The sequence below is a fragment of the Nesoenas mayeri genome, assembly GCF_963082525.1.
Source record: "Nesoenas mayeri genome assembly, chromosome: 20".
NCBI classification, from domain to species: Eukaryota; Metazoa; Chordata; class Aves; order Columbiformes; family Columbidae; genus Nesoenas; species Nesoenas mayeri.
The window spans coordinates 274,307-288,396 of record NC_137569.1 but is presented as its reverse complement, the minus strand read 5'-3'; the positions used below and the strand labels follow the sequence as shown (position 1 = coordinate 288,396).

Genomic DNA, 14,090 nt, shown 5'->3' with positions numbered 1-14,090 from the left:
CGCCGCTTCCCGGCGGCCCCTGCGGCGGCGGTTGCCAGGAGCGGGTTTGAACCGCGTCCCGGGAGGCCCAGGCCCGCCGCCGCTCCCCAGCGGCCCGCCGGTGCCGGGCCCGCCCGCCCGGGATGCCGTGAGGCGAGGCGGAGCGGGAGCAGGAGGCGGCACCGCGGGGTCCCGCCGGCAGACGCGGCCGAGCGCGCCGGGCGCTGCGCGGGCCTGCAGGGGGTGAGGAGCTGCGACAGCGCTGCGTGTCGGAGCCTGCTCGTCTTTTAGTTCTCAGAGGCGGAGGAAGGAGACATCAGTTTCTGCCAGTCCCCACACATCACATTTTAAATCCTTCTCTGTGAAGAAGTTCAGGTGTGAGCAGGTCCCTGATTTCCTTTGGCACTACCGCTCTCCGTGCAGACCGGGTGCCCTCGGCGTGGCCTTAGGCCGCCTTGCTCAGTTCCCTTACCGTGGCAGCGTGCCGCTTCCCTTTCGGGTCACCAATAGCTACCGAAGTTCTGCGTCGGTCTTATGGTCCACAGTGTGAACCTCATTGAGTATTTTACCCCCCTCATTGTAAAAAATTTCTTCCTCATGTCTTGCCTGAATCTCCCCTTCTTATGCTCGTAGTTGTAAGCAAAGGACAAAAAACTGGATTTTCAGCATCAAGCCAATGCGATGGGACCCAGCGAGCCAACTACGTCTGGTGCTGCGTTTGCATTCCCTACCCAGCTATGCAGGAATGAAGCAAAAGCTTTACAAACACAGGTATTGATGCTGAATTGGTTTTCATTTGAGATCGTTACAAAAAAGTTATTATGACCAACTTCTTGGAACAGCCAACTAGTGAGTATCAAATCTTCATACTTGCTTTCATGATGCTGTCATACATGATCTTGACACTGCCCTTTTGTAAGGGTATAGACCAGAAACTACACCTGTAAATATTATTTACCTGAAGAAATTTAACTCTATCCCGGTCTAAACCATTACACTATCTTAACCTCTTACTTTACTACATGGAAACTGAACCTGGAAACTTCATTCTGGTACCATGTTTCAGCTTTCCATTTCTTCTTCATCATGCATCTTCATAATTTCTCCTCAGTTACCTTTGTAAGTTTAGTAATGCCTTACTAAATCACTATGATATCATCATACCCCACCCAATTAACCAACTGTTAATTGTTGTTATAAATCATTAAATTTATTGTTAGAACTCTTAAAAAAATATTTGTGAGAGCATTCATTGTCCATTGCCCGGTCGCTTTGGAGCAGATTTTTCAGCGTGTGTACCCACCCTAAGTTGCAGATAAGTGCGTTATGTTATTTGCAGGGTGATCTAAAAGCTCAGTTCAAAATAACTTTGAACACTGGTGTTTGTCTGAGTGGATGGGGTGCCTTGCATGCATTGAGGAGGTACCAGCATGACAGAATGCATTCTGATATGAGGTGCAGTAGAGGTACGTCACCTGTGTAGAGTGTTCCATGTAACATCAGCTTTTTTTACACTTCGGAACAGCTCCAGTTTAATAGGAACGTTCCTGCGCTTCCAGAGAACTTGGCTCTCCGATTCTCTAACCCCCGCCCAATTATAATAGAAAAACTGAAGGCATCCAACGATCAGAGAAATCTGGCTGGAAGTGAGGACCCCAGTGCAAGAAGCACTAGCATGTTTTCAGTGGTATCTGAAGAGAGACTAAAATTGGCTATTGAGCTTGCCAAAAGGGACGTAAAACGAAGACATCTTGAAGAGCAAGTGAAACAGCGAGTGTCTGGAGGTGCCATCAGTAAAGCGCTGTTGGCCCAGAAGTCACAGCAGCAGAAGACTGAAGTATTTGAAAGCCCAGAAAATAAAAATGCACTGAAGTCTCAAACTTGCTTGAAACCTCAGCAGATCCTCAGTCCGCCTTCCCGAACGGAGAGCGCCGCCTCTGGCGCTGAGGTTTATCTCCGCACACCGAGTGAGGGGCAGCGCGTCCCGGCTGGCCTGGCTGCGCCCCCCACCCGCACCTCGGGGCCGGACCCTGCGCCAAACGGGAACGGAAAGGAACATAGAAATCTGCAGGAAGTCCGACGGCTGCAGAAGGAATTGAGGAGCTGTGTCCAGAAAATTGAAGAACTGACTAAAAAAGGTGTAAGATTGAGCAATAATAATGTTATAAAAGTCTATGGCAGTTTGTTGATTTGTTTTCCTTTCTGTTTTTTTTGGCTTAGATTAGAATCTGTGTTTAGTTCTGGATTTTTGAGAACTTTCTACTTCTTTCAAAAGTAGATTAAAGCTAGAATGCGTAGCCAGTTTAGGCAATAGCAGGGTTTAATATCTCTGTTTGTGGGGAGTTCCAATCCACCCTGCAATACAGGGTATTAGTGGTAGGCTATTTAATGTGGGTGAAAAAATATTTGTGTCTGTCGGCCTATTGGCGATGTAGAGTTAAAATATCTACCTTGCATCACTGCCCAGGGGAGCCTTGCAAAGTGTATATTGTGTATTGGTTCTGCACGAAGGCGGCTTTTGGCTAAATTATGTTTGTTATTGTGGCTTAAACGGGACTTTCACACATTAAATTAAGACATAGAACTTTACATTTAATGCTTTTTAGGGGGAGAGAGAGAAATTTTAGATCCTGATAAAGAGCAACAACTTTGTGCTAGGAGACAGAAACAAGCTGCACGATCAGCTCGGATGCTGTACGTACTGCGGCAGCAGGTAGGAAACACCATTTTAAATTGGGATGTATAGTAGCGAGTTTATTGTGATGAGTTTGTCAGCAATGAATTGAAACAAGAAATTTGATCAGGTTATCTCTGAACTTGCATGGCATTCTAGTTTAGATGTGAATGGCGTGACTGGACAGAGAGATAAGCATCGCTGTTGGAAAATTTGGACTTTCACTCAGATGTTACAGTGAAGATAAATTGTTCATTTATAGATATAGAGCTAATTCTGACTGACTTTCTCCTCTCTCCCTCCTTTCTTGATAAACAGGTAAAAGAAATTCAGGATGATTTAGAGAAACTGAGTCCTCATAAAATCAAACATACTAAAAAGGTAAGATGTGGTTATTCTTCAGGCTGTGAGTAACTTGTTGACAGAAAGTTCTCTAGCAAATTGCTTTGGTTGTCTAGGGCACACCTGAGCCCTGTCCAGAAGGGAGATTTTCTTTGCATCTTGCACCTTTCCTCTCCTCCTCACAGAAGTTTGTCTCGCGTGGTCTGGTACTGCCTCTGCTGCTTCCCTTTCTCCTCAGTTCTTACCGGTCACAGAAACTGTAGCTGTTGAGCGTTTTGTTTCATTCCTCCAGTCTCGAGCAGTGTGCAGGTTGGCAGCAGCACACAGGGGAGCCGTACGAGCCTTGCAGGCGTTTGCCAGTCAGTTCACAGACCAAACGGAGCAGCAGATTCCTGCCCACTACAAGGAGCTGGGCTGTCTCATTCGGCAGCTGTCTCTCTGTTCCGCCAAGCTGGAAGTGGATTCTTCTGTTTCTGACATTATCATAGATATTTTGCTGCAAGTTGAGGTAGGAAAAAGCACTTTGTTATACACTGGTATAAGTTAAGGTGGTTATTGTTTTGCAGTGCATGTTTAGTCATCAGGACTGGTGGTGAGCGTCTGGGTGGTGGTGGGTACAGAATTGTTCTGGCAGAAGATAAAGTTGTAGCTACAAGAGTTCCTTAAACTCTGTGCCCTTCCAGTGGTTCTTGTTGGTGGTATCTGATGTCTTAAAACGTGTTGTTGGTGTAATAGACAAGTTCTGCTTTACATTTCCTGCTGCAGTTCCTATCTACAGGATTATTTCTTTTAAATAAGAACCTATGCAACCTGAACTATTACGAAACCAGTATTCAATAATTTGACTATAAGCAACCGATACAATAGTCATATTTTATTTTCCTTAAAATATTGTTCTAACTGTAAGAGCTGTGTTTTCATTTTTACTATTCTGAACTGCTTATGAGAACAGGAGCAGCGCTGGCTGCCCGGCAACAGGAAAGGAGGTAGAACTGTTTAATTTTGGACTTAGCACTGGAAGAAGTTTCTGTCTGTCTTACCATAGTCTGGTTGGCTTTTTTTTTTAATGTCTGTGGCCTTTGTGTCCATTTCTTTTTGAACATGCTGTAAGCAGTTAATTGCTGGAGTCAATTGTAAATACAAAATGCAAGCCTTTTCTGTAAGATTTAAGTTAATAATCTGAAGAAACTTCTGCATGAGCAAGCTATCAGGAATAATCACTACCACAAAAACCAAAACCACACCAAAAAGTTCCAGCTACTTAGAATCTCTTGAATTTGCTTCTCATTATTACATTGGGTTTTTGAGAGAGTAATTACAATTCTAAATACTTGGTGCAGGATCTGGATTCACTGCTGGAAAAGAAACAAGCACCCCAAAAAGTGAAGAAGTGTATTTCAGCCTCTCAGGGCAAATCTCCAAGGAACAGTGACACATTTCCACCCCTAAAGGAGCTTATACCTCCAAAAAGAGAAAACAAACGTCTCATCTTAAAGGGACAGCATGGACAAGAACCTAGAAAGCTTCCAGCCGCCAGGGATCTCTTGGCTGGTTTGTATTTTGAATTATTCAATACGCATTTGACACAGTCTCCCCCAGTGTCAGGAGGATGGAGCCAGGCTCTTCTGGTGACAACCAGGGACAGCACAAGGGGCAATGGGTGCAAACTGGAACACAGGAGGTTCCACTTAAATATGAGAAGCAACTTGTTTGGGGTGAGGGTGTCAGAGCCTGGCCCAGGCTGCCCAGGGGGGTGTGGAGTCTCCTTCTGTGCAGACATTCCAACCCGCCTGGACACCTTCCCGTGTAACCTCATCTGGGTGTTCCTGCTCCATGGGGGGATTGCACTGGATGAGCTTTCCAGGGCCCTCCAACCCTGACACCCTGGCATGCTGTGATTATTGTTGCCTAGATGTCCCAAGGCAATTACTACCAGAAGGCTTTCCCTTTATTTTCATATATGTGTGTATTTTCAAATATATTTATATAAATATGTATATGCACACGAACCCCCAAATCTTCTGTTCATTCAAACAGTGTAATAAAGCCTATTTAATAGTTGTCGGGAAATACAAGGGGTTTTAAAATTATTTAATTTTTTTAAATTACGCTAGAGCTTAAAAGTTCATGATTTGCTATACCTAGCGTAACAGAGCTATCAAATGTAGAAATGAAGATGATTCTTGCCCCTTTCAGCTTACAGTTGAAAGTTCATTTACTATTTTTGATCCAGATACACATCGGTATGTTACAAACATTTCAGCAGTTCAGAAGGCAAACAGCTGTGCTCATGTATTGCACAATGAATTCAGAGAAGAGAACGACCCACCCACTCCCGAGCGAAGCGCCGCTCTACAGGGAAGCACGGAAGCGCTGGTGAGAGCCAGAGCTGTGAACGGAGATCCCGCCCTTGAGAGGGGCCCTTTGAAGAAGAAAAGTGTGTTAGTACCTGCAAAGTCACAGGTATGGAAGTGATAAAAGGATTTATGCTTGGTTCTACTTGTCCTCTGGGATTTGTTATATAATGTAAGACACTGTTAAGATTTGCACTTCCTCATAATTTTTTTATTTTGAGCTAGGAGGCGTAGGGGATAAACTATGTCATCTACTACATGATTTCTTGTGATTATGACTGTTTTATCAAATGCTTTTGGAAAGTAGTGTTATTATTCCTGTACAACTTGAAACAATGAATAACAGAATTAGCAAGGAGAACTTTCACCTAACCTAGTTTCATGTTTGAAATTAGCACAGTTATTTTTCAACTTGAAATCAAAGCTGAAATATTTTCCTCTTATTGGTCATCTTCTGCCATGAAGAATGCATTCAGCAGTCATATTGTGCTAATGCTAATCATTGGTAGGAGGTTATGTTGAGCATGTTCATGTTAGGATGTGTTCATTGATTACAGAAATTGTCAAACTTCACAATACCAATTCTGGCTTCTGGTTAAGTCCTTCCTGCAACCAGCGAGAGGCTTCTGTAATGCAAACAAATGAGTTCCTTAAAGAGTATTTCGAACTGCTCAATTTTACGGATAGTTGGCATTTTATATTAAATGCCTTTTTAAACAAATCTTCCTCAGAGTATCACTCTCAGCTTGAAAAATCAGATCTGATACAGTAACACAGATGTACACATATGTAACTTTTACTGCTTCCCATATCTATCTGTCAGCCAGGATTTTGGGCAAGAAGGTTAAGCATTTCAGTAATTCATGCTGAGGGGACTAGTCGAAGTGTCTGTGTAGCAAATACAAATGTGGCAATAGTAGTTTCATGGCTGAATAAAATGTTACCTTGGCAACCTTCTAAATTTCAAAATAAGTTTTTCCCCAGGAAGCGCAACATTGGACAAATTTGAACTGTATACAAAGCAATAGCTGCAGGATTAAGCATGTTCTGTTCAGGCACAGCTGTGCTTCCTGTTAGATCAGTTGTACAACCTCCGCATACGCTGACTGTGCAACACAGCCAGCCGGCGTGGCTTCAGACAAATTCTGAACCAGAATGCTTCAGAATACTTGAAAAATTCAACAGCTGGAATATATGTTTTTAATGTGATTGTGTTAATTTTGAGGGAATGCAGAAATCTCTAAAATCAAGGCGGGTGCGGCCTCGCGGAAAGCATGCCCGATTTCAAGAGACAACTATAGCTTTCCAGCTAAAAGAGAACAAATGCCTTGTTAAGGAGACCAGAACAGCCTCCACGCCTCCAAACCCTCCGTCTCCACGTGCTCCAGCTAAGCGGTACGTGCACAGCCTGGGGGAACCTTGTTCTCCCTGCTTTGCTGTGGAAACGCGGCAGCATCTGTGCTGGTGAGCAGGATGGATCTGGCCTGGCGGTCGGACCCTGAAGGCGAGTGGCGCAGCACAGCCACTGGCTGGTTGTGTTCCTCTCCCACTCAGCACGAAGCGGCCTTGTTCGTACAGCCTCGCTTTGTGCTTTTTCTTGGGTCGGGTCCAAGTACTGTCTGGGAGTCAGAGGCTAAACTGTGCAGGGCAAGGCATTGACACAACACACAGCATGCAGAACGGATGTTCACTGCACTGCATTAAGAGGGTAAATAATTATTTCCCTGTTCCAGAAACACAAAATATATATCTTTGTCCTAGCCAGTAACAGTGCAGGTTTGTCTATTTTAAACTATATTCAGCATCCGGTAGACCAGGGCTCCCCAAATTTAGTTTGCTTTGGGACTGCTGTCTGTGGCAGTTGAAGCAGGAGGTGCAGCTGCTGCAGGATCAGTAGTAGGCAGCGTGCACGGTGAGATACGGAGCCTGTCTCTGCGCACCGTGTGTGGGTAGCCATGAAGTTGCTTGTTTGCCAGTAGCAGAAACATAATTGAAGATCAGGTTCCCAACAGCATTTCTTGGCTTATGTGGTCTTAACATCAGTATTAATTTTCTCTGTGAAGTTTTCTGCAAGTTTTCTAAACTAATACTCAGAATCATGGGCCCAGAGAGTGCTGGTGAATGAAGCCGCATCCAGCTGGCGGCCAGTCACTAGTGGTGTCCCCAGGGGTCAGTGTTGGGTCCAGTCCTGTTTAACATCTTTATTGATGATTTAGATGAGGGGATTGAGACCATCATCAGCAAATGTGCTGATGACACCAAGTTGGGAGGGAGTGTGGAGCTGCTGGGAGGCAGGAGGCTCTGCAGAGGGATCTGGAGAGACTGGAAAAATGGGCTGATTCCAATGGGATGAAGTTTAACAACCCTCTATGTTACCGTTTTATTTTTAAGACTAGTGTGGCCTGAAGCAGAAGCTTCAAGAAGAGCGAAGGTTCTAACTGACCTTAGCAGAGGAGAAATGAGAAAACCACAGAAGTTAAGGTAATGGCTTACTTTCAGCAACTAATAAATGGTGTCAGATCTGATAGGGTTTTCTCCCCACTCCCACCAGTCCCCTAAAAAGTACATTTATTTGTTTGTTTGTTTGAAATTATTGTAGTCACGCCAGGTTTAAGAATGGCATTTTCATTTGTTCTTTTTTGTGTAGGTCTCGAAGTGCTTCTCCACCCCGGTGTGCAGACAAAGTTGAGAAGGCAGCACGGGAGCGCTCAGAACCTCTGTTAGATGGGACACAGGTAGTACGGTCAAGTTCATGCCACTGTCTGAATGAGGCCTTTGGGTCTGTAAAACATTTGTGAAGGGGCAACACACAGTTTCTTTTCAACTTAATGCAAGTCATGTTTATTTAGTCAGCACAGTTTTGGGCGTTTGGAGAGTGCATTTCCATTTCAGTAGGTGGGTCTTGAATGATTGTAATTAACTTTGGCAAAGCTGCATTTTTTTTTGTTAGCTTCTTGTCAAGCAGATGCATTTTTAAGTTGTTGAATGGTCATAACAGTTCCAAGGTGATTGTGACCGGACTTGGCAAGATTATTTTAATCATTCTTACAATACCAGTAATATTAATGACTAATAATACAGAAAGCTTGATTATTATGAGAGGATTTACATTTTATTTATAAGATCAGTCTCTCCTTGGAAAACAAACTGTTGTTTGAAGAATTCTTCATTTATACCCTACCTTTTAACTCATGCTGCTGAGAAGGTGTATTCTATCTGTATGGCACAGAGTAAAGCTGTTTGACATTTAAGATGAATTTTTATCTTTGCCATATAGCAGAATGCATCTGCAAAAGTAGTACTGATTTCATGAACTTAGCAATTTCAACTTACATAAGCCACATCATTAAAACGGTGTCATTGAATGGGGATGTGTGCCTCTAAAGTATTGTTCCGTAGCCAATAGGAAACAATGAGGAAGCTCTTTCTAACATCATCTCTTTTGTATATTTTTTTTCTTGATGTGACCATGAACGTAGGAAATTGCTTAAGGGGAAAAGTGTTTTAATATAAAATAATACAGGTAAATAAACAGTGATAATGTACAATGGCTAACTGGTAAAACTGGACACAACTGAAAGCTGCAGGCGTGGCCTGGATCCTGTCTGTTTACTCATCAGCACCTGGAGCAGCTGTGGGACAGTTCCTGTGTAGGTTAAATGTGTGCGATGTTTGTAAGGTGGGAGCCGTCACTTTCTTGAATTCCTGGGTGATCTCTGAACCGGTGACAATTTGTCTTCAACTTGGGAGCGCAGTTGTGTAGCAAGCTCTTTCCATAATCACTGGTTTGGCTGGTGGGAACACACTAAGCTGTTTTTATTGATTTGGCCTATTGTGTGGGTAGAAGGACAACAGGAATTTATTTGCGTTTTCATTGAAGGGAAAAGTTGAAATGACAGTTGGACTATTCCATGTCAGAAGTGTTTGATTTGTAAGCATTCTTCCCCTAGCTGTTTGGTTTGGTTTGTTTTCTGGCATTGGCTGTGTGGTGGGGGGATTTTTGTTTATTTTCTGATTTTTTTTAAAACAGCACGTTGCGGCAAATGCAGATACTCTGAGTGAAAAGCCATTGGACGATCTTTTGGAAGATGCTGCTGAGGAGCTGCGGAGCATGGAGCCGCGTGAGGGGCTCCAGACCAAGGCTCTGCCTCTGGCTGGCACCTACAGTCTGGAGTCGATGTTGCGAAGGATGGAAGAAATTGAAGTAAGATTTTCTTTGTTGGCTGGTCTCATTAGTGCCAGTTTCCTGTTCACTGCCCATACCCTGTCATAGCTGTAAGTATCTACGTTCTCAAATGAAGCAAGGTCTGACTAGACCAGTGTGTGAATTAAGGACTTGGATGGAGTTTGCACTTCAGGCAAACATAGTGTAGGAATGGAAGAACGTTTGCCCTGACGGTTTTGCTGCTAATGTTAGAGCCGGTAGACCTGAGTTTGCTTCCCACTTCAAGACTTTGTGGCTTATATCATCATATGTCAATGGGACAACCAGTATGGCGATTATGTTGATTGTCTCACAGATTTTGAAGTATTTGAATATCTATGATTTTTTTTTCCTTTTTTAAAATATAGAATCCTGGATTCTAGTAGCATGAGCATCTCAAGGAAATATGCACTTGCAATCCAAAACATTTTACAGGGCAACATGGAGAAGTCAGACAAACACATGGTTGTCTGTCCCTGTATTTATCCATCTTTCTCTGTAAATGCCGGTGAGATCTGTTCACAGGCTGGAAGTGTAAGGCTTGCACTGTGCGGTGTCCCCGTCCCTTTGGGGAATTCGCTGTGGATACGGCAGGAGCAGCAGCGCGGGCTCCGCAGTTGCTCTGCTCATGGCTGCTGCTCTGCAATGGGAGGAGCTGACATGGCGCTGACAACTTGCCGAGTCTCTAAGTGTGGCAATTTGAACAAGATGATTAGCATTATTTCACCTCCCTGCCCCTTTTCTGTGTTAACTAGGCAAAATAAGCCTCCTTTGAGCAAAGAGCATCATGACCTGCTTTCTTGTTGAGTGATAACTAGTACAGCTGCACAGCTGGGCATGTGTTGATTAATTGATTTTATATGTTCAAAACCAGAAATACCAGGAGGCTGTACGCAGGAGATTTACCCAGATTGTGTACTGTGATTCGGAGTTCTGGGCCCAGGAAGGCAAAATGGGTAAGTGTCTTTTTGAAGCAATTTGTTTTTCCTGCAATCTGTGTCTTCAAATTCAGATATTTTGAAATCAAAATAATTTTAAATGTTATTTTCTTCCTTCTAGAACAACAAATTGAATCAGTAGCTAGACGACCTACATCTCCTCATCCAATTCAGATAACCAAATTGATTGGACACACAGAGCCAGAAATGGACATTTTGTCTGAAAAACGTTTTGATGGCAAGTAAGTAGAATATTCAGCCTTACGCTGAACTGTAGTGCATGTGAGGTGTGTGTCTTCATTATAGTGTTTTAATTACAGAAAAGTATGGGTACTATTTGAAGAAATTTTCTGATCCTTCAAAAAGATACTTGAAAATCACGTTCTGGCTTAATGACAATGTTATGTTTCCAGTGATATTGATGAAAACAAAGAAGCAGAGGAGAAATTGCAGCCTGGAAATGACATTCTGCAGCCCTTGACTCAGAACCCTCTACAAAAAGAGCGCTATGTATGTCTCTCTGTGCCAAAGCATATGCTTCAGAGCATCTTGGATTACAACAGCAGATACGAGCATCACTTAAAGCTCATTTCCCATGAGGCGGTGGGCAGTTTCGATCCATGGCAGATCGCTGAGAGGTATACAAACTCTTCTTGTGGCTTTGAAGTGAGTGTGTCAGCTGATGAGCAGGTTTTTCTGTCTTTATTCAGGAAAGGAGTGGGGAAGGGGACATTTAAATTCCAAATGAAAAGGCAGAAGCAGTCTGTGAGTGATTGCCTACAACTGCTTGGAAATATGATGTACTTCAGAAATCACCTCTTGGTCTTGTAAAGTCCCAGCCCCCCAAAAAGCATGGAAACACAGGCTGAACTTGGACCTTGCCAGTCCTGTTCTTTCAGAATTGAAGAAATACTGGCACAACATGAGTTGACATAGAGGGACATTAATTCCCTGCAGAGTGGAAATCAGAACAATTCTGAGTATCGGAGGAGATAAATGGAAGTAGAAAACTCTGGCATATTAAGAATTACAAAATCTAACTTCAGTGATTGTAGATGGAGTGGTTTGCCATAATTGTCCGTATTGGCAGATTGGACATCAGGCTTAATTGCCAAGAGTTTTCAAACTTCTGCTCACATTTTTAATGCAGTAGCATCGAAATCAGTGATACAGCTCATTTGAGTAACATTGGGCATCTGCATCAGTGTTTCCAGGAACAGGTCCTGCAATATTTGAGATGACTTGCATGTATGAAATTAATCGTGTGTTGACGGTTTGCCCAACTCTGGATAAGCAGGCACATTTGCAATAACTGTGGTTACACTGCTGTATTTGAATCTACTGAACTGAACCACTGAAATGCGCCTTGTCCGTCCTCAGAGCTGCCACCCCGCTCCGAGCTGCGCTCCCTGCGTGGCCGCCGTGCGCCGCGGGTCCCGCGTGGCCGCCGTGCGCCGCGGGTCCTGCCGTGAGCCGCCCCTCCTGGCCGCCCAGCTCCACTGCTGCCCTTTCCTGACACGCATTGTTATCCCAAACCAAACCACAAAGCAATCCGATGTCCAGCATGCCTCCTTGACTTACTCTTACCACCAGAGGGCATTAGAAGTAGTTTTATATAGAATAGTATCACAATGTTTAAAAGAAACACTCCCATCCTGTGCTCAAAAGGCCTTAGAAAGACTAACTTTATGATATTTTAGAACATATGCAAAACTGAAAAGTTGTCAAGAGGCCAGTAAACGATCGTGTTCTTACACTAAAATAGTTTTCCCTTCTGTAACATCTGCTACCGTCTAGAGATCAGTGAAAACTGAAAATTCTGGTCTCGCTTTTCCTTGGACGTCGCTGCGCTCAGTAGGGCCGGTTCAGGGGCAGCTAAATCAAGAAGGTGCTTCCCATTGACTTCAGCGGCCTTTGGATGAGCACCGTGCGATGGCAACTCTTATTCCAAAGGCAGGATTAGTATCTAAGAGTTCGAAACAAGGAAGCAACTGGGATCTCTCAGCACTTTTGAGCCTCAACTATGTTCTCTGCTATGGAGCAGACTGAGGAAGGAATTCCTGATATCTTATTGAACACATATCAGATCTTTTCTTGGGCTAAGCAGTAAAAATAATGAAAAAACATGAGTATTGGCCTTTTAAAATCAGATCATTGATATCAATGGAATGAATGACTGGAATTTGAAATCTGACTGTGAACTTTTTCCTTGTCCCAATTTCCCGCCCTGTGCACCAGCCTTGCGGAGCAGCTAGCGGAAGCAGCGCTGTGTGACGTGGCCGCCGAGCTGCAGGACGCCTGCGAGGATTACGCAGAAGCTGTGTTTACGTCAGAGTTTTTGCAGCCGGTGCAGTAAATGCCCTCAAACCTGCCCCATTATCAAATGCATCGTCAGCCGCAGTCCAACAGTCTTATCAGATGATCTCATTTTTCATGGTTTTTTAAAAGTCTATGAGATTCTGTTCATCAAATAAATTAAGTCCATCAAGGATTCATCTCAGATTTTTATAAAACCATTATCACAATATTTTCCTTTTCGGACTTTATTACACTATGCTTATCAGGATTTTTTTTTTTGGTAGCCAGTGTTTCAAATAGAATGAACTGTTACAAGTAAAGTTTATATATTTTGGTAGAAATGCTGATCCATTTGTATACCTGTATTACTTCGTTTGTTTTTACATGTGATCTTCTTACTAGAATAACATGCTGAGAGCAGGACTGCGTTCAAACAGTGCCGTGGACTCAGCTGGACTGTGCCTCAGTTTTCTGCTTAAAAACTGAGAGAATCTGACTTATCTACCTCATAACAGAGCTATGGGTTTTAGTTTATTCTTCTTGGTAAATATATGTGACGGTTGTGTCAGAAGAAGGGAGCATTTCTAAAGCCAAGATGGAACAATCTAGAGTAAAATCTGTTTTGTTTGCTGTACAGCCCATTCAGTACCACGGCAGAAGGATGCTGTCTGACCTCCGTGCTCGGGTGGTTCTTTCGGGAGGTGGCGTCCGAAGGAGGGGTTCTTGGCGCAGCACTCGGCAGATGTGAGCGCGCACGGGGCAGCAGCCTGCTGGGCATCCCGCGCCCCCTGCGCGCAGGGCCCGGCCCGCGTGCCCGCCCGGCACTGCCTGCGTCCTGCGGCGAGTTCCTCCAGTAGAGCTCACCCTATGACAGAAGAATTTTTAACCTAAGGTTTATTTAATTTCCTCCAACTAGAACATGCATTTTAAAACTAATTTTGTTTTTAGTGAAACCTGGTTTACCAATTTGTTCATCTTGAAATTTACACCAAATGTAATGATGTAAACGATGTGAGCCTGGTTTTAAATCCGAAAGGTTAGATAGAGCCATAGTGTCTCTATGTGTGCGTATATATGCCTGTGAATGTATTTTCAAGACATTTTATTTTTTAGTAAACAACACTTGTTTCTTAGGACGGAACATAGTTTTAATGTAAGATAACTTCCATCTGAACCCATTTGGAATAGCCAGCACCCAGCGCTGTCATGCATCTGCGTCCATACTTTAAAGCTGAGTCATGGGGGACTACCAGAAGCAGCCTCAGATTTACAAGTATTTTTTGGCATAGATAGTGAAGAAT

General features: G+C 43.6%; 1 protein-coding gene across 6 annotated transcripts; it reads left to right on the top strand.

The window, feature by feature from the left end:
- The first annotated feature begins 137 nt into the window (after positions 1 to 137).
- On the top strand, positions 138 to 12,980 carry KIAA0753. 6 transcript variants are annotated; one of them, XM_080356917.1, is made up of 16 exons: positions 138 to 354; positions 613 to 750; positions 1,505 to 2,117; positions 2,586 to 2,692; positions 2,972 to 3,034; positions 3,288 to 3,503; positions 4,336 to 4,546; positions 5,259 to 5,458; positions 6,584 to 6,744; positions 7,741 to 7,830; positions 7,997 to 8,084; positions 9,380 to 9,553; positions 10,428 to 10,509; positions 10,613 to 10,733; positions 10,905 to 11,129; positions 12,730 to 12,980. In XM_080356917.1, the coding sequence occupies exons 2-16, from the start codon at positions 661 to 663 to the stop codon at positions 12,845 to 12,847; spliced, it is 2,559 nt and encodes an 852-aa protein (XP_080213043.1). In that variant the 5' UTR covers positions 138 to 354; positions 613 to 660; the 3' UTR covers positions 12,848 to 12,980. The 6 variants fall into 6 exon arrangements, with proteins under 6 accessions (XP_080213043.1, XP_080213041.1, XP_080213042.1 ...); XM_080356915.1 differs by having other exon boundaries at positions 5,229 to 5,458; XM_080356916.1 differs by having other exon boundaries at positions 5,229 to 5,458; positions 10,905 to 11,157.
- Positions 12,981 to 14,090: the final 1,110 nt, after the last annotated feature.